Below are 20,472 nucleotides of genomic sequence, written 5' to 3'. Positions count from 1 at the left end.
TGATATATTTCAAAAGATGTCATCTGGAAATCATTCAAAACTTTCATTTGTTTGCAAAAATAATACATAACATACATATTTGTTTTTTAAATTTGACTGAAGGAGACAATTACATTTTTAATCGCAATTATTTCTGAGACAATTAATTGTTCCGAACAATTTGGAGTTGTTACAGCTCTACAAACAATGGCAGCGCCTTGTCTCGTTGTGTCTGTGTATTCACGCAATGCTGTAATCATTCAAAATCATATTACGGCGTTTTTGTTTTCTCAGGTCAAGCTGGTCAACATCAGAAACGATGACATAGCAGATGGGAACCCCAAGCTGACCCTGGGGTTAATATGGACCATCATCCTCCATTTCCAGGTCTCCTTCTCTGTCAGTTTTGTGTTTTATTATATTATCGCTCTATACCTCTGTCTCTGGGATCTGCACCTGTCAGCTGATGTTTCTCATCTCCCTGGAACCAATCAGAATGGACGCTGCTCTTCAAAAAAAATGACTCTCAATACAAGACCTAGTTTCTAATCAGCAATCAAAAATGAGGATACTTCTTAACCTATTTCTGAAAGCATTCATGGCTGTCATAACACACTATGTTTTTGTTTTTATAAATGTATGAACAGTATAAAGACCAATACACCAGCAGGGTGTGTAAGTATGAGTCACTCCCTCGCTGATTCCCAAGAGGAGGGTGTGTCAGGCAGAGTGGACAACATGCTGTAATGCTACACTCCCAACCACATCCCGGATAGCCAGGCCTTTTCCTGTGTATGCCAAGAGCTGCCAGGCAGAAATAGGCAGGGCCACACCTTCTAATATCAGATGATTCAGGTTTGGGTTGCAAAAAGCTAAAGCCGAACATTGGAAATAAAGGAGACATTAGTGGTGATATGGTGAAGGTGCCATTGTGCCCTGTAGATATAAACACTGTTCCCAGAGTCTTTATACTTGTATATAATAGAGTGGATAATAGCTGGGTTGTGGTTGCTAGTGAGTCATAGAGATCAAAGTGGAGAGGAAAACTCCCCTCTTATTATGTAATTTAGTGTTCAATCTCACAATGTGATTATCCTAAATTCATTTAATTTAAAGAGAAAAAAAGATTAAGTGTGCTCTGAAGTAAAAAAAAAAAAGTGCATGTAGGATCTGGATTTAAATAGTTACTCTAGAATAGTGTATGCTCTACATGCTTTTCAATAAAGTAGGTACAAAAAATCTGCAGGAGGGGTGACATAACTCCATTTGTTTTCAATTGTCGATCGATCGATCGATTTCGATGTATCTAAACAGTACTCGTTCAAAAAATGTTTGCAGATTTGCAGGGCAGAGGTGTGAGAAGAAGTGAATTTGAATGGCACGCACACCCGTTTGTACACGCACACACAAAATGGAAAACCTGATGCCTATGACTCATCTTTCCTAACCCCCAAATCTAAAAATGAAAGGTGATATGGATGCCAGAGCCGCAGCTGCATTTTCCCAGACAGAAATCCTTCTGCATCCTGTGAGCCAAGTCATAAACAATAACACTTCAATCTACTGAACTCCTAACAAATACGTAGCATGCTAATAGACAGCCAAGGAAAGATATTAAGTCAAGGAGTGATAAAGGTGTTAATTGAGACTAATGATGATAATTCACATTTTATTTTGAAATTAACCACTGGTGTCCTGTGATTCCAATCAAAATTGCATCTTATGGTTTCCACTAATGACTGATTTCCTACACATTCCTTCAAAATGGATTCTTCTGCGCATCATCCACCTTCCTAACACTATTTATATATAACATCCCAGATCTCAGATATTCAGATCAACGGCCTGTCAGAAGACATGACGGCCAAGGAGAAGCTGCTGCTCTGGTCCCAGAGGATGACGGACGGCTACCAGAACATCCGCTGTGATAACTTCACCACCAGCTGGAGGGACGGAAAGCTCTTCAACGCCGTCATACACAAACACCAGTGAGTGGGGCATTTATTCCTGATTAACTGTGTGATTGGGAAATGATAACAGCACTATACAAAAGGAGCAAAGTTTGTAGTATATTGTAGTTATTGCACTGGCACGTGAATCATTTTGCAGAGTGCACAAAGACAATGTCAAATATAAACCATTTAGAAAAATGCAGGGCTTCTGTGATACGACCAGAGATGCTGGGTCTTGTCATGCCACGTCATTGTCTTTGAGTTTTATTAAATATAGAGTGCACTGGCAGGGGCAATTCCAGGACTTTTTTAAGTGGGGTGGCACAGAGGGGGACGGCATTTTATCGGAATACAGCATAGAAAATATGCTTAGAAATATAGGAAATATTGGATAGGTTAGAACAACATCATGTAATTCTGCTAAATAAAACATCACATGCACAGGCAGCCAAGTGACAGTACTCTGATCCAATGGAAATCACAATTGTCGGATTGTCAGCACTCTAGCTCAATGGTTTGGTGTGTGTGTGTGTGGGGGGGGGGCATATCATATTTTCGGGGGGGGCCCCACTTCTAGCCGCGCCCCTGTGCACTGGAGCAGGAGCGGGACCTTGGCACACTTTCAAATGTCAAATTACACTCCATGATGCCAGTCTTAACCTGCTCTGTAATTAAATCCCATTCTCAGTATTGACAAGGTGTATCTTTTCTAGTCTAAATCATTTTAGATATAATAACCATGGCATGGCTATTCTTATCGTATTATGATTTATTTTAATGGAAAGACAATAAGATTTAATTGTGACAGCCTCCATATACTTGCACTCGCAGTGCTCAAATTAATGTATGCACTCGTATCTGTTTAATCAGGTTTTAACGCCTGATATTTTTGCTTTACTCTTACCATAAAGTCTCCTATGTTCTACTTACTGCAGCTGCTGACCATACTGCTGCTTTAATAAAAGCTGTACTAATGCATCTAGATGAACATTTCAGGCCTTCAGGCTAGGAATATCAAAGGCAGGCGTTGGCCATGAGTACTGTACCACCTTAAGATGATAATTCCTTTAAACATGATTAGCTTATTAGATTGTTTGGGAACCTAGTGAATTTGAACCGGTTGCTGTTGAACACCAAATATGCTAATTCCCCTAAAGTTGTGGTGTGTTTTTATAGTAGACTTAGTGGTTAAGGATCGCTTTGTGTGGTGGCATCCTGGGAAATGAATGGGCATTTATTTCTCAGGAAGATATGTCAATACAATTAATTTCTTTTTAGATATTTTGACAAAGGGGTTCGTGCAGAGGAGTCCAGACAGCAAACAGAAGAAAAGTGGTATTAGATGAGAGAAAGTTAATGTAGTTCTTTAATGCCATTCTGTATTGAAAGAATGAGACACCTGCAGGGGCACGTTTCCTCTAACTTGAGCGTGTTACTGAAACTGTTTTTTTCTCTTCTCTCTCTGTTTTGGAGACACCTGAGGCTGGATTAGGGCTGCCTTTTCATAAAGGGCAGGGGTGTGGTGTGTGGGCGTAACTGTTGCACACTTTGCCTTCAACATGAAAACTGTGGTGTTACTTAGTGCCTAGGCATAGTTCAGGGCATCCAGAGAATCCAAGATTGTCCAGGGTTTATGTAGGTGTGTGGACTTCAAATCGACTCCACAGAGCTCCAGTCGAATGTAGGTTTCATGTGGCAAAGCGTGATGAAGGAGCAGTGACTTGGCTGTACCACTAGGAGGCTTTTTCATCTCAGCAACCCTGCAGAAGGATAAAGGGGATCTTCACATGATGATAGACCCCTGAGACGATGCATTGGATGGATTTACATGCAACCATTGAGCCAATGAGAGATTTGTTAGCAGGAAACTGTAAGGCCAAGCACTAAAGCAGAACCTTTTTACTTGCTACTGGACAAGGACCGTTAAGATGCTCAGTTTAAGGAAGAAGTCAATGAAGAAGAAGGGACGCCTCGGCTTCAGTGGTGAAACTAACAGCGATGTGGGCGACCGGGTGGTCATGTTCTGTGACGATATCCCATCCGAGGGATCCTCCTGGGACTCAGGGTGGGGTTCCCAAAGCTCAGGGGCTCAGGGCTCCAGCAGTGATGAACCGGGCCACGGTTGGAGGTCCCATAGTTTTCATGGAAAAGAGGGACAGAGCACGAGCAGCTCCTCCAGGCCAACGAAGCAGTACTCTGTTGGAGAAATCCGCCATGTGGAGGCTCCTCCTGTTTATGCGCAGAATGGGGGCCGTTCTGTACGCATCACAGAGCTGTATGAAACTGCTCCTCCTGTTGCTTTGTGCACATATTGTATTTGCTTGCAGGGATATGCATTGCACATTTGAATGTGTGGATTTAGTAATGCATTTAAGACATGATATTATGACTGAAAGGATCTGTTATAGTCGAGTATGCATGCATTAAAGATAGACGAGGTTTCTGTGGTACATTCAATCACGCTGCTCTGCACACTGAACTTTTCTGAAGTTGTGGGTGGCTGCCAACTTAAAATATGTCAGCTTTGATTACGTCAGTTGCTTTATAAATTACATTCCACCTATAGGTGCTCTGACATCTGCCAGAGAGAGTCAAACGCCCAGAGGACAAAAAGGCAGGTGCTGTACAGGTCTGTCAGAAAGTGAACAGGTGGACTTTTTCATAGCATTTAGCCATTGGCAGAAAAAAGCCCAGCCAGCGCTGCTACTATATTTAGTGTCATACCATATGAGAGAGCAGACCTGTACAGACTGCATTGATTATGTATATGTATTAATGTTATTGGCATTATTTAGCATTCCATCCCATCCCAATTCTCTTGATTTCTGAGGCTGAAAATACAAAACAACATATGCAGATAGTTACAACGGCGTATTAAGGCTCTTGTAGGTGAAAACAAATATGGAGCTGTGAGAAAGGGGGTAATATTCTGAGATTAAAGTTGTAAATATCTGAGAAAAAAACTCAAAAATGTACAAGAAAAACTTAAATATTCTCTGAGATTATAAAGTCATAAATTTACTTCCTGACATAAGCTATCACATCATCTAAAATCAGTCGTTGTTTTCTTTTGAATAGGCTCAATTCATAGCAATGCCTCTTCCAAGTCCGGGTGCTTATGATAATGGAGAGTCTGTGCTAAAATCATGAGTATTTACTTATTGTTAAATCTGATTCAAAAGTATAATTTGATTAGTACAGCCACTTCAGGAATAATGCACGGCAAGTGATCTGTGGTGTGATGAGGTTGATCCAGACTTGCAAAGTGAAGCGTTGTAGTTCCTTGACAAAAAGCTATTTTCTTCCATTTATTTTTCTGTAAATTTACGACTTTAATTCCAGAATATTTCCCCCCTCCCCCGGCTTTTTTTTTTAGCTACAGTGGCCCTGATATGCCGTGGTAGATTGTAGCCACTGCTGTCAATTTTTTACACTTTCAATTGTAGCTTTACAATTGCACTTATACATTGCTATCAAATGTATAATGACAGTTTCGTTATGGAAACTCTAAATGTATGTCCCTACACTGCAGGTTGTAGTCAGTCATACTATGAAACTCTCATGATACGTTTCACTAGACCACCCCTGAAGATTTACCTGGACCCTTTTTGTGTTCCCCTAGTCCCAGACTCATTGACATGGGCAGAGTGTACCAACAGACCAACCTGGAGAACCTGGAACAGGCCTTCCATGTGGCAGAGAGAGACCTGGGAGTGACACGCCTATTGGACCCGGAGGGTAAAACTGACCCAAGGCCAATTTAATCTGAACCACCAGACTTGTTTTTGATAACAGATTAATTCTGTATTTTGTATGTGCTATGTTGCATTGTTTTTCCAAGTTATTATTGGTTATTGCAAAATGACATTAGACATGGCATATAATGCAAATAATTTGACCTTATCCTTTCAGATGTCGATGTCCCACACCCTGATGAGAAGTCCATCATCACTTACGTATCATCCCTGTATGATGTCATGCCCCGGCTCGATGTCCATGATGGCAGAGCTAATGTGAGCAGAACAATGCATCTTGGTTGATACATGCCCTTTAGCTATAAATAAATGTCAAGTCAAGTCAACTTTATTGTCAATTCTGCAATATGTGCCAGACATATTGCAGAATTGTGCTGCTTTTAACGCAAAAGTTTGCTTTAATTTAATCTGATAGAATGCTTGATCAGATGTAATCAAACCTGAACAGGCTTGTGACTCCGCTTATAAATGAGCTTTTGTTTGCAGTCCTGTGCACTGCGTCCCAACTTTAAAAAAGAAATAGAAATCTTGTGAAACCAAGTATCACAGGAAATTAGCAACCTGTGGTGTTTACACCACGTAAGCAAAAGGGATAGGCTCATATGCAGGGTGCAATTTGTGGAAAAAGCAGAGGGGAGGGGGGTATTTTTTGATCATGCAAAACGAAACAAAACATGCAAGAATGAAATCCCCCTTTCAATACCATGGATATAGTGCCACTCGGCCAGCCATGCTAAAACACTTATTTATGAACATGTCAATATCCAATGGAAAATAATCTCAAAATGAATAGCACAGCGCTTTCACCCAGAAGAAACGCTTGTTCGTTCCTCTGGAATGTTTAAATCCAAACCTTAAAACCTTCAAACCAACTGTCATCGCCGCACGACGCTCACTTTTTCTGGCTAAACTCCACTAACATGACCCCTGAAAGGGACGTCATCTGGCGGTGCCTGTATTCGGCTCGCAGTCACCTATTGGCGGCTAAACAACTGCCACTGGTAGCCAGCGTCCCAGAGCTCTGTAGAGGCTAAATACAACCAGACACTGCTGCTCGGATTTTACCGTTCTATGGCAATAATGCTAAATAATAAATAGTCTATTGTTAAAGTAGCATTAATCACATTGAGGGGGAGATATATTTTGTCCCCACCGGGGATAAAAATTATTCAGCAGAGGCAGAGATATGTAGACCAGAAAGGGGGGAAATCTCACGCACCCCACCGGAAAATCGCACCCTGCTCATATGTATTGTCACACGTCATCTGTTCACATACTGTAAAAAGTAGTGTGTGTATATATATATATACACACTCATTATACTAATAGTATGCTGGGACATTTCATGTCCTATATAAACCAAATCCCAATCTTAAACTTGACTAACGTAAAGGTGAATACTGATACATCTTTTCTTATAAATGTCTTTAAAAACATGGGTACAACTGCACACACTAACTCTGGGAAAACTGGAGAAAAACATATGCTTCTGTCTGTCTCCCACCATTGTCTTCCTTCCCCTACTGTCTCCTCCACCTCTGCCCCCTTCAACAACCCTGTCTCTACACAAGACCTGGATTGTTCGGTTGCCTAATTGAGTTTAGCGTGGTGTGTGAGTGAAGGATCCTGGCGACGCAGTAGAAGCACCCTCCTGTCTGTCTGTTGTTAAACCTCTTCTTTTTCTGCTGCGTTGGTTGCAGGAGTTGGAGCTGCGCTGGCAGGAGTACTATGAGCTGGTGACTCTTCTGCTCCAGTGGATCCGCCACCATGTCATGATCTTTGAGGAGAGGAAGTTCCCTGCCAGCTACGAGGAGATCGAGGTGAGCCGATATGCTGATGATATTCTGATATTATGCCTGTGTGCCAGAGATGTCTTTGTTATGGGTATGTTTTAGTTGAGCAGCACTAAAGAGCACTAATATATATATATATATATATATATATATATATATATATATATATATAAAAATGTTTCCCTTAATGCTCGCCATGAAAGTATTGTGAAAAGAGTATTCCATTGTTAGATCAGAGAACATGCTTACATAATGTCTAGCTGTGGGCAGACAAACAAAACTGTATTCACACACATTGTTGTACTGTAGGTGGGGCAGTGCTGCTGCTGAGAAAATACAGCCAAAAGGCAGATAATGCTGAACCTAATCCTGGGGAGCATGAGCATGAGCGCTGTGCCACTCCCTGTTGCAGAACAAAAGCGTAGCGTGACTTTAATATTTTTCTTCATTCTCTTTGAAGTAAATTATCAGCAAAACATGATCATCAAAAGTAGCGGCTTGGGTGTGCTTCTGTAAAGCAGTTAAGTCTGGTTAGATTAACATTTGTCTTTAGAAATACAGGCAGTATGAAGTTATTTGACTTATTATAAGTTCAACTCAATTGACACCAGTCATGGGAATAAACAAATAATACTAAAGAGGACAGCAGCCCACATACAGACTTTTAGAACTGTGGCGTGATGTGTTACCTAATGAACTTATCCTATTTAGGAAATTAGGATTTCAAATAAATTTACTGATCCAAGTGCATAGCAAGTCAAGCTCTAATCATTTGTTCTGTAAAGGCTGATGCTGACTATTTTTGTCTTGGAACAAAAGTACATTTTTGAGAAGAAGGAAAATATATATATATAATTCAAACTTTTTTGTGTTTTTTTGCTTTAGCTTCTTTGGCGCCAGTTCTTGAAGTTCAAAGAGGCAGAGCTGCCAGTGAAAGAGACAGACAAGAGCCGGTCCAAACACATCTACCAGTCCTTTGAGGCAAGCTAACCCTCGTTTTCTATTCTTTTGTATTTTATTGTATTCTGTTGCATTGAGTTATGACTTACGCATTCTTCTCCCACCTGCCCACAGAGTGCCGTGCATGCTGGTCAGGTGAAGGTCCCCCCAGGCTACCATCCCATTGATGTGGAGAAGGAATGGGGTCGACTTCATGTGGCCATCCTGGAAAGAGAACGGCTGCTCAGGATAGAGTTTGAGAGGTAAGAAGGGTGTCATAACATATTCCTTTTTGATGGATCAGATTTGTAATTAACTAGTTTTCCCAAGCAAGGAGTGTAGTGGTAACAAGACAGAACAGTATAGTAATAAATAAGTCAGCATCTAATATAATTAAGCTAATAACTGGAAAAATGCCAACTAGCTAGTAGCGTAGTGGGAAGACAGAGAAAAGGAGCACTTCTGTTTGGTGGTGGTTGAAAAAAAATCACCCAGAAGAAGGCCTGTGTGTTGCGTGGGTGCATTTACTCTTTGCTATGCATTAGCCATATCAATAAAGGCTTTTTAACTTTTTCTTCAACAAAACACAACAAAAAACAAACATTGCCAATTACATTTTAACTTACCTTTTGACTTAAGTTGCTTCAGTGTCAAACAACTCTGAAAGTTATTTCACCATCATAGATTTTTAGTTGCAGTCTTATTGTTTCCTGTTTTGGTAGAAGATTCTGGTTAAAGTCTGTTTGGTTTGTATCAAAACAAGAGAGATGTGTCCCTCATGATTGAACACGTAAAAATAAATAATTAGGTCTAATGAAATAGGATGAGACATTGGTAATTTTCTGAGAGTAGCGTTGCATCATGCCTGGAAAATGGAATGTCTCCATGTCACGAGATTGTCCAGTCATCTTGCAGTCTGATAGCCTTGTTTATGGTTTTGAGACTTGGAATGACTGAATGAGCAGACTGGATGTCTTTGTCTCACTCTGCGCTGCTGTGTAGCACAGTATTTCTTTAAGACACAATGGGAGTGTGAGAGGAACTGACTTTCTCGTAGCTGGAACTGTCATCTTTATAAAAGAGTTGAGGCATGGCATTTGTGAGTGACCCTCATAAATTGGAGTATTTACTGCAGCGCAGGTGGCCGTAAGTTGTGATCTTTAGTCTAAATGCAATGTGGCTGTCTAACACGGGTTTCTAGGCCTAGAAATGTAAAGGAGGGAATTGATACTGTGGAAGTGGGACAGGGATTATCACAATTTGACTTTAATTTATTGATCTTATTTTTCTTTATCGATCTTATCCAGACTCGAGAGGCTCCAGAGGATTGTCAGTAAAGTCCAGATGGAGTCAGGGTCGTGCGATGGAAAACTCAGTCACCTGGAGACCCTGCTGCAGACGGTGAGTCCTACTCAGGTCTTACATTAGAAATACTACATTTTGGTGTGTGTTCACAAAAAAAAGCATACAAAGAATGCAGAAGATGATCATTTAGACCATTAGACTTTTGTTAATTTATTGTGACCAAAGAGTTTGGGATTTAATTTTTTTCCCCAAAACTTTTTAAAGACTTAAAAAGTCTTTAAAAAAATTCAGCAGTCTGGAGCAAGATATGGCTGCTGACATCCGCATACATAGGTGTATGGTCTTATTCAGTTCAAAGTACAGACTTCTTAAGCCTTTTTCTGGCAATTATTTAAAGTTGATTGTGTCAATCACTGTAACACACCTTTATTTTCCTCTTTTTTTCTAATTTCGTTGGCATTTAAAAAAGACGATGAGAATTTATATTTTCATTGGCTTTCATCCCTTCAGGACATTCGTCTGCTGAATGCAGGGAAACCACCTCAGCACACAGCAGAGCTGGAAACTGAGCTGGACAAGGCAGACAACATGATCCGCCTGCTCTTCAACGATGTGCAGATACTCAAGGATGGGCGCCACCCTCAGGCTGAAGAGATGTACCGCAGGTGGGTGTGACGGGTATTGCATTCAAGTGAACTTTTAACCCTGTTACAAAACAGTTCTGAATACAAAAAAAGCAGCAGTAAAAAGTACTATGTTTCTTATCTCCACAGGATTTACCGCCTCCATGAGCGCCTGGTGAACTTGCGCACCGATTACAACCTTCGCCTGAAGTCCTCCGGGACGACCATCAAGTTTTCCCAGACGCAGGTCTCCCAGCAGTCCACCATGAAAGGTCGGCCTGAGAAAGATGATGTAACCCTTCGCTATGTCAAAGACCTCCTGGGCTGGGTGGAGGAGAACCAGCTTCGCATCGATGGAGCAGAGTGGGGCTCTGATCTGCCCTCTGTGGAGTCCCAGCTGGGCAGCCACAGGGGCCTGCACCAAACGGTGGAGGACTTCCGCTCCAAGATTGAACGGGCCAGGGCTGACGAGGTAGCAGCCTTATCAGAACCACTGGATTGGACTACATACTGTCCGAAGTTGTGCTCTTGATTTTAAAAGTAACCTTTGTTGCATCTTTTGTTTTCTGCAGAGCCAGATATCTCCTGTCAGCAAGGGTTCGTACAGAGATTACATGGGCAAACTGGACCTTCAGTATGGCAAACTACTGGTAAATATTTCTATATTTCAAACTGCACTGAATGGAAAAGCTTTACGTTGTAGGTGTGGGTATCTTCGTGCTGATTTTTTTTAATCAACTGTTGGTATTTTGATCAACTTTCCTCTTTCAGAACTCTTCCAAGTCCCGTCTCAGGAACTTGGATTCACTCCACGTCTTCGTCAGCGCTGCCACTAAAGAGCTGATGTGGTTAAACGACAAAGAAGAGGAGGAGGTCAACTTCGACTGGAGCGACAGGAACACCAACATGACGGCTAAGAAAGACAACTACTCGGTGCGTTTTAGAAGAAGACTTTGTCAAAGATGTTAAGATAAATTAATTAAATGAAGGCACATGATTTTTTTTTTCCCCCAAGATTGCCATTAACTGTTTCATTTCAAATCTTCAGGGTCTCATGAGAGAGCTGGAGCTGAGGGAGAAGAAAGTCAATGATCTCCAGGTCATGGGGGACAAACTGGTCAGGGATGCACATCCTGGCAAGAAGACCGTCGAGGTAATTACTCTAGTCAACCGAGCGGAGCAGTAAACGTCTACGTACTGTATAAAAGCTACTGAGCCGTCAACTAATGCACTGTCATCATCATCATCACGTCTCTTGCAGGCTTTCACAGCCGCCATGCAGACTCAGTGGAGCTGGATCCTCCAGCTGTGCTGCTGTATTGAGGCTCATCTCAAAGAAAACACAGCCTATTACCAGGTATGGAACAGTGATATTAATGAAATATGATCTGTGGAATTCCAATAACCAGGGTACAAAATTAGCACCATCCACCATCCAAATGCTGGTAAAATATGCACGTGGCTGGTGGATTTGATTTGCTCGCCAGCCCAAAAAAAACAATAGTAATCTATTGAGTGGCTGGTAAAATTAAAAAATCCACTAGCCATTTGGCTGTTGGACAAAAAAGTTAATTTTGCACCCTGCCAATAACCCTACAATAAACATCCGCCAATGTTCATAGAGCACAGAGTCAAATGTTCTGTCCCCCATGGTGTCCTTTCCTTGCAGTTCTTTGCTGATGTGAAAGAGGCTCAGGACAAGATGAATAAAATGCAAGAGAACATGAAAAAGAAGTACAGCTGTGATCGCTCCACCACGGCCACGCGCCTGGAGGATCTGCTGCAGGATGCTGTGGTGAGTGAAGACTGCCCACATGGGTATATCTAGCTGCACATGCACTTTAATGATGCCAGATGAGAATAAGAAAGACTACGAAAGAATATCAAGATGATGACAATTTTGATCCAGAAGCTAAATTGACCCACTGCCTATATTTAATGTTTACGATTCAAAAACTGGGAATTATTTTATTCTAATCTTGTTTGTGTTATTTGTTTTTCATCAGGAGGAGAGAGAACAGCTGAATGAATTCAAGACCCTTGCGACCGGCCTGAACAAGAGAGCCAAGTCCATCATCCAGCTGAAACCACGCAACCCCACCAGCTCCATCAAAGGCAAACTGCCCATACAGGCTGTCTGTGACTTCAAGCAACAGGAGGTGAGTGATTTGGGATTCATTCACAGCCCAGAGTGGTCATACGCGTCGCATAACCTCAGTATCTCCTCTGTTAATGTGTGTATTTATCAAATCGTGGATTGTGTTTCAGATCACTGTCCATAAAGGAGACGAGTGTGCGCTCCTCAACAACTCACAGCCTTTCAAGTGGAAGGTCCTGAACCACTCTGGACACGAGGCACTGGTGCCTTCCGTCTGCTTCATGGTGCCTCCAGTCAACAAGGATGCCATGGACAGTGTGTCCAGGTGGGAAAAACAGTAAAAAAATATATAAAATAATTGAACCTATGTGATAGCAGTGTATATATGTAAAAGAGTAATGTAGCAACTTAGCCACACACTGGGTCTTAAACCACTTCTTTTCTAATACAGTGTCAAGAAACACTGAACCCCATAGTGAGCTTAATTCATATGGCAAATCATTCACAGATGTTATTGACAGTGGTAGAGTTAACTAGGGCTGGGTTCAAATAATTGATTCTCCAAGTAAAATCGATCTTTGTTGGAGCGATCTGATATTGATTCCCAAAATCCAGAAATCATTTTTTTTAATACGTGCCTTTTCACCATGGTTGTATAAGTAAAAAGTACTTTAAACATAAACTTTTTGTGGGACAGTTCTTAATGTTATTATTAACCTGGTGCATTATACTATTTGAGGGTTGCTTCTTGCTTGTAAAATATACAGCATCAATTCTCTGAGAATCTCTTTTACAGTAGCCTATATCCAAGCAAAGTTGGTATTGTAGCTGAAATTTCCCTAACCTAATTAATATTGAATCAAAACGGGAAATGTTATCGAATCAGACTTTGTGACTCAAATCGATTTGGGAAATCATTGGCGATAACCAGCCCTACAGGTAACCACATTTTTATATAGTCTTGAAGCAGCAGGGTTCATGGGAAATGTGTTGTTTTTTTGTGGGGGGAATACAGTATGTAATGCTACAGATAACTTTTAACTGGTAACCAATTCAAGAATGCAATTCTGTTTCTGTCAACCAATCCAATCTCTGACACATGAAACCAGGTACCTAGTGGTTTAGTACTTTGTAAATAGCAAGGTATACTCTCCAGAGTACTGTCTGTTTCTTAATTCTTGCGCTGTCTGCGTTCCTCTCCTACTCCAGTCTGGATGCAGGTTATCAGCAGATGGTGTCTATGTGGCAGACGCTCCATATAGACATGAAGAGCTTGCTGTCATGGCAGTATCTGATGAGAGACTTCACACAGATACGCTCCTGGAACATCACCATGGTGAGCGTTAACACTTTAATGCAAAAAAAAAAAAAAGCCATTATGAGGTGTTAGGTTAGTTTTAAACTTTAATCTCAAGCTAACCTATGTGTGGAAGATAAAAGAACGATACAAAAAGCATAGTATTTAATTTTTAAATGTATTATTGAACAACATACAATCTTAAGCCAACTGTACTTATTAGAAAATAAGACCAGCGGTGGCCTAAAGGTTAAAGAAGTGAATGAAGTGAGCTTGTGACCGGGAGGTCGTCGGTTCAATCCCCAGACCGACAGGATAAAATCTGGTTGGGGAATGTGAAAGAGCAGCGCTTGTCCCTCCCTCATTACCACCACTGAGGTGCCCTTGAGCAAGGCACTTAACCCCAACCGCTCCATTGGAGCTGCTCAGTGGCCAGCAGATCAGACTGTGGTTGTACTGGGCAGCTTCCAGGTATGAATGTGTGCAACTGTGTGAATGTGATCAGGGAGTTCCTACAAAAGAGAGGTTGCCTCTCAGTGGACCTTCCCTGAATAAATAAAGGTTAAATAAAAAAATTAAAATTAAAAAAAATACATTGTTAAATCAAATTATAGCATCAAGCTCTTCAGAATTCGCACTGAAGTCCCGCCTCCTAATCCCTCCCCCATTCTCCTCCACCCTGAGCAGTTTAAATCCATGAAACCAGAGGAGTACAGGCTGTTGATGAGGAACCTGGAGCTCCACTACCAGGACTACATGCGTGATAGCCAGGACTCGCAGCTCTTTGGCCCCGCAGACCGCATGCAGGTCGAGGAAGACTACACCAAGTCCACCCAGCATTTCGACAACCTGATTCGCTCCATGGAGAAAGGTAAAGAAAATGTCTCTCAATAACAAACTGGCTTTTTCATAATTCATGGATATATAAAGGGAACATAGAATAAGTGAATAGCAGCTTTACAGTATATATAATTGTCATTCACCTTTCAGGACTAATGGTTGTTAGGCTCAAAGGTGAGTGATGGCAAGCCAGTCAAAGCTACGGCTCACCGAGATTGTGTGTGTGTGTGTGTGTGTGTGTGTGTGTACACGGTTTTAAACCTTGTGTTGTCTTCGGCTCAAATTTGACGGCTCAAGTTTGCCGTTTTCTAAATTTCTATTTTAGAAATATGGATTTCTTTTTAACTACCTAATTTTATTTACCCAAAAATAACATGGATGGATGATTCCTTACAACGCCCTTCTCAAGTACAACAAGAGATCGGATCTCTACTTTCATTGAACTTTAGGTGTTTTGTTAAATTTTTTATCATTTGAAAAAGAAATTGAAATTTTTCGAAACCGTATCCTCTCTGAAGGTTCATATAAATGAGGTTTATTGACCATGAATTCCAAAAATAAGTGTAAAACTAGTAATAAGTTGGTGTGAGTGTTGTTTATACATGGTAGTCTAGTGAAAAGAAGCATTCAATGGCAAAAAAAGCACCACAAACATGGAAAAAAGTGCCAAAACTGTTGAAAAAAGGGACAAAAACGTCAGAAAAACTGTTGATTTTCACCCGGGAGGACCTGCGTGCATGGTCCAATGGAAGACAACACAAGGGTTAAGCTTTGGATGAGATGTTCAAATATAACCATTAGTGGTAGAGTAGAGTTCTGAGTGACTGCATGTTGTTTTGGTTCCCACGTTGCTTTTCTTTTATTTTGCAGCTCTGCACAAATCCATATTTTGTGCGTTAGGCTACAGTTTGTTGTGCTTTTTGTCATGCAGCTATATCATCTCATAGTGTGGTTACTTAGGTGGAACTTACTTGCTATGCCCTTAATTCCAGTATTCCCTGAAATACACATCCAAACTATTTCCCGTTTCCTGAGAAAAATAATAACGGGAAAAATGAGTTTTTGTTCTAGGCCTAAACAAAATAGACATATAGTATCATTACAGAAATACGTAAGTTCTTTACATCATCCTGAGTGGATGCAATCCTCGGAGTCGGCAGGGATATAAAACTCAGCAGCACTACGGTAACTTTGGCCCACCAAATTCATGCATTGTAGCTTCTATTATCTAAATTATGCTAACAAAACACAATGTCTGCCATAAGCCTTGCGTGGAAATATTTCAAAAGATTGCACCAGCAGCTTCTGAACGCTAACATAATATGTAATCTGTCTCAGCTTAATAGAATGGCTTTTAAAACGCCAAATGACTTGCTTTAGCAAAGTTTTTTTTTTTTTTATACAATGACAAATTGTCAAATATCACTTCCATGAGGCTGATCACAGGCAATGAACTTGGCATTTTATATTCCTCGCAGCTATTGCAAAGTTCAAGCTACATGCAAAGTATATGTTATGTATATTCTACTGTTGATTAACACAAATAGTGTTGTTTTGCCTTAATAATTATTAATACCAGCAATGCGGTCAGGTTAGAAACCCTTAGATTTATTCCCAGGAGAGTGTACCTCTGCTCTCGGGACAGAAAATGTTAAGCCCTACTATATACTGTATGCTATAACAGTAGTGTATATGGTGCTGCGCGTGTTTGTGTCACAACACACGAAGAGCTGCATGTATGACCGTGCTTACGTGCACAGCAAATATGTGGTAGATGTCTAAAGTCTAAGATATCTAAGGTGTGTGATAGTATTTCTTAATCTATTCAATCATCTTAATCTACATTATTGGCCCTTGAGTGCATTAAACCTTGCCTTTAGACTTAATTACATAGTTTATTCTGCTGTTCTAAACTAAGACATATGCTCCACAGGTCAACAGGATGAGTCTCTGTGTAAGAACTACATCTCTGAGATCAAGGACCTGCGAGTGCGTATAGAGGACTGTGAGGCTGGGACAGTGGCTCGCATACGCAGACCCGTGGACAAGGAAGCTCTGAAAGAATGTGTTCAGAAGACAACAGAGCAGCAGGTACTGCACATAGCAACATGGCCATATTAATTATAGTGATGTTAGCAACCATTTTTTGGAAACCGCTCACAATACCAGTTTGGTTTGGATTTCTCCAGTCATTTGTTTGTTTTTTTCCCCCATGTTTAACACTAGTTTTGACTCTCATCTCTTTGACTTCACATGTTGCTAACTCTTGCTGTCTTCTTCTGCTGTACAGAAAGTCCATGTGACGCTTGATGGCCTAAAGAAGGACCTTGGTAAGGTATCTGTGAAGACACAGGAGGTGTTGGCCTCCCCTCAGCAGTCTGCGTCAGCTCCTGTCCTGCGCTCAGAGCTTGACCTCACTGTGCAGAAGATGGATCATACCTACATGCTCTCCTCGGTTTATCTCGAGAAGTGAGTCCCCAGCCGATTGCTCTTGAGAGATAAGAGAAAACGCACTAATGGCCCTACTGTATGCCTTGCTATTTTATTTACTTTTTGTTTCTTGCCCCAGGCTGAAGACTGTGGAAATGGTCATCCGTAACACTCAGGGTGCTGAGGGAGTTCTCAAGCAGTACGAGGAGTGTCTGCGCGATGTTCACACCGTGCCCAGCGATGTCAAGGAAGTGGAGACTTACAGAACAACGCTTAAGGTAAACATATTTTATTCGGTGTTTCGGTTCAGGAATACAACATCTTTTAGAGGAGAACTTTCAACTTTCTCAAGTGATTGTATATTTCAGTGGTTTCCAAGCTGGGGGGGGGGGCTGAAACTATAACGGGGCGACATTAAACATAAATAAATAATGCATGGTTCTGCTGCAGAGCTAAAAAAGCATAGACATGTTTGTGAAAGGACTACCAGGTAAACATAAGGCAGACGAAGCTACACCAAACACCACAACTACCAAAACAGAGGCAAGAAAATATTTACACAATTCAATCTAAGGAGCGTGATTCGATTGCCTATCTCCCAGTCGAATCGCATTGGGTCTTGTTGACTATCCTATCATGGCAAAACACGTGATTGTTGCGTACCTCTCTCTCTCGCCCCTTCACGGAGAAACTGCTGATCTCAATTCAATTAAAAGGGTCTTTATAGGAATGGGAAACAGACGTTTTAAGTATAACTAATATATACATATACGCCTACATCAGGATGGCAAAAGTTTGGGAACGACTATAGCAGTGGTTGCATACAAAGAAAGAAAATACAAATCATCCCAATTGGGAATTATTTTCATTAAGTAGTTCAGCCTAGTGTTAACTGGTGATTTTGACCTTGTTTGTTCACTGCTGACTGGCTTTTTTCTTTTATTTTTATGAAATGTGCAGAAAATGCGAGCTGAGGCAGAAGGTGAACAGCCAGTGTTTGATTCTCTGGAAGAAGAGCTTAAGAAGGCAACTGCAGTGAGCGACAAGATGTCGCGTGTGCACAGCGAGCGTGACACGGAGCTGGACCACTTCCGCCAGCTCCGGTCTAGTCTCCAGGACCGCTGGAGGGCCGTGTTCGCCCAGATGGACATTCGCCAGAGAGAGCTAGAGCAGCTCGGCCGCCAGCTAGGCTACTATCGTGAGAGCTATGATTGGCTGATCTGCTGGATTTCTGACGCCAAGCAAAGGCAGGAGAAGATCCAGGCGGTGACCATCAATGACAGCAAAACTCTAAAAGAACAACTGGCCCAAGAGAAGGTATATATTGTGTAGCGCTTCATATTACCAGCATTCTTATTTCCTCAGCATTTATTTCCTTACAATTTTCACGTTAACAAGTTAGCTTGGCTTTTAATTTAAACCTTTTTTCAAACAGAAACTGCTGGAGGAGATTGAGAATAACAAAGACAAAGTTGATGAGTGTCAAAAATATGCTAAAGGATACATTGACACTATTAAGGTGAGCATGGAACGACACTAGTTTGCATGAATTATTGTAAATATTGTAATTTATAGATTATATCTTTATTGTCATTGTTTCACAACAAAAAAACAGTTTAGCAGCTCTTAATATGACAGTTTAAATAACAAAAAAATTAGGGCTGTCAAACGATACATTTTTTCTTAATCAGATCATGATTAATCGCATGTTTTATCACATGATTAAAATTCTATTATTTTGCATTTCAGAACTGTTTTTAAGTACATATTAACAATGGAAAGCAATTCTTACCAGTGTATCTTCGTTGGGAATCAAATGAATGCAAAGAACGTTACTTTATGAACTTGACTTTAAGATTTGTATTTGTTTATTATTTATTTACTGTAAACAAAAGAAAAATGTGTGAATCTGTCATTAATGCACAATTCAGAACATGCCAACTGTAGTACGTCTTTAAGACCAGAGTCTTCTATGATGCTGACAGGTCTGCAGTTAGTTGGCACCCATTTTGCAAGAGCTGTAGTAATTTTTTTTGGATTTGGTTTCATCCACAGGTCGGCAAGTAGCACTCTCCAAAATAGTGCTTTGCCTGAGCCTGCTAGCATCAACCAGTCATGTTAACTGTACTATGCTTAGCTCGTAGGTGGTAGCTCAAGCTTGACGTGCTTCGGCGATATTTTAATTTGGCTTTACACTATGTGCATGTGGCTTTCGACTTGTCTACTGAGCCATAAAAAGCGCCGTTCAGAATTGTGTTTTCCGCTGTCTTTCTCCATCATGCCTGCAGCCTGCAGCAGCAGGATGTGTTACGAGGAAGTATGGCAGCTTGATGATAAGTAAAGGTGCGGCAAAGGGTCAAAATAGTAGCCTAGCTAGATTGTGCCGAGTGAAGTGTAAAATAAATTAATAAATGGCGGCATGCGATAAAAAAAAATTAACGCGTTATGCTTGGCCCTTAATCGCATCGCGATTAACACGTTAATGCTGACAGCCCTACAAAAAATATAAAATATAAAATTGAAATGGTAAAATTTAGTAAAATATAAAATAACAAGTACAGTATTTGTGGCATAACTGATGTGTGGAAGATGCTTTTTTTTTCAAATAGGACTATGAACTCCAGTTGGTCGCCTACAAAGCTCAGGTGGATCCTCTTGCTTCTCCCTTGAAGAAATCCAAACTGGATTCTGCTTCTGACAACATCATTCAGGAGGTTTGTTTGTTAGAACCCGTGTCGGATACAGCTTCGAGAAATTAGTGAACATTCTGATAAAGGACAACTTAACCATGAACTGATTTCACTGTGAAAGACACATGCATGAAGCTGAAAATGACACGAGTGTTTTTGTTGTTTCTCCCTGTATCAGTATGTAACACTGAGGACCCGGTATAGTGAGCTGATGACTCTGACTAGTCAGTACATCAAGTTCATCACCGACACACAGCGCCGCCTGGAGGACGAGGAGGTGCGTGACAACTGGCTGAGGATCCCAAACAAACTAAATTCTAACATTAACCTAACCAACCAACCAAATATTCAACCAAACGAGATTGTCCGCCGATCATGCATGCACGCACTGTGTGTCACATACACAGACACACACCCACACCCACACACAGTACATTAATGTACGGGTGACAAATAGCTCCTTCGCACTGGTTACGCTTGAAACATTGGCATGCTGTAGCTGATCTATTAGTCAAAGAAACACATCATTTGTGGCTTTTAGTAGATTATATCAGATTATATTAAGACAAAGGATTAGTGAAACAGTGAGGAAAACATCACTAAAATAAGAGTTGCAAACAAATATGATGAATGAGGTTTGAGTGTGTTTACATTCAAGTGAATGCAGTGTTTAAATAGATTATTCATTTGGAAGCTACATTGAGGCCATAATTCCCAATGTCAATCTAAAACTATACTAAACAAATACAGTACACTGTTTGTTTGTAGTAT

At 40.9% G+C, this 20,472-nt stretch overlaps 1 protein-coding gene across 1 annotated transcript in view; it reads left to right on the top strand.

The window, feature by feature from the left end:
• LOC116035271 (plectin-like) overlaps positions 1-20,472 on the top strand; it is a 212,729-nt gene that overhangs the window by 135,121 nt on the left and 57,136 nt on the right. Inside the window, exons 6-31 of the mRNA XM_031278275.2 lie at positions 274-366; positions 1,801-1,967; positions 5,554-5,669; positions 5,844-5,944; positions 7,387-7,506; positions 8,365-8,460; positions 8,554-8,681; positions 9,726-9,819; positions 10,234-10,388; positions 10,497-10,818; positions 10,919-10,996; positions 11,118-11,279; positions 11,395-11,499; positions 11,608-11,703; positions 12,016-12,141; positions 12,353-12,505; positions 12,615-12,769; positions 13,654-13,780; positions 14,429-14,612; positions 16,515-16,672; positions 16,872-17,050; positions 17,151-17,289; positions 17,972-18,328; positions 18,447-18,530; positions 19,621-19,725; positions 19,880-19,978. Coding sequence (XP_031134135.2) covers positions 274-366; positions 1,801-1,967; positions 5,554-5,669; positions 5,844-5,944; positions 7,387-7,506; positions 8,365-8,460; positions 8,554-8,681; positions 9,726-9,819; positions 10,234-10,388; positions 10,497-10,818; positions 10,919-10,996; positions 11,118-11,279; positions 11,395-11,499; positions 11,608-11,703; positions 12,016-12,141; positions 12,353-12,505; positions 12,615-12,769; positions 13,654-13,780; positions 14,429-14,612; positions 16,515-16,672; positions 16,872-17,050; positions 17,151-17,289; positions 17,972-18,328; positions 18,447-18,530; positions 19,621-19,725; positions 19,880-19,978 — 3,699 coding nt within the window. The remainder of the gene's footprint in view (positions 1-273; positions 367-1,800; positions 1,968-5,553; positions 5,670-5,843; positions 5,945-7,386; positions 7,507-8,364; positions 8,461-8,553; positions 8,682-9,725; positions 9,820-10,233; positions 10,389-10,496; positions 10,819-10,918; positions 10,997-11,117; positions 11,280-11,394; positions 11,500-11,607; positions 11,704-12,015; positions 12,142-12,352; positions 12,506-12,614; positions 12,770-13,653; positions 13,781-14,428; positions 14,613-16,514; positions 16,673-16,871; positions 17,051-17,150; positions 17,290-17,971; positions 18,329-18,446; positions 18,531-19,620; positions 19,726-19,879; positions 19,979-20,472) is intronic.

Source organism: Sander lucioperca, chromosome 10 (genome assembly GCF_008315115.2).
Source record: "Sander lucioperca isolate FBNREF2018 chromosome 10, SLUC_FBN_1.2, whole genome shotgun sequence".
NCBI lineage: Eukaryota > Metazoa > Chordata > Actinopteri > Perciformes > Percidae > Sander > Sander lucioperca.
This window is presented reverse-complemented; position numbering and strand designations above follow the sequence as displayed.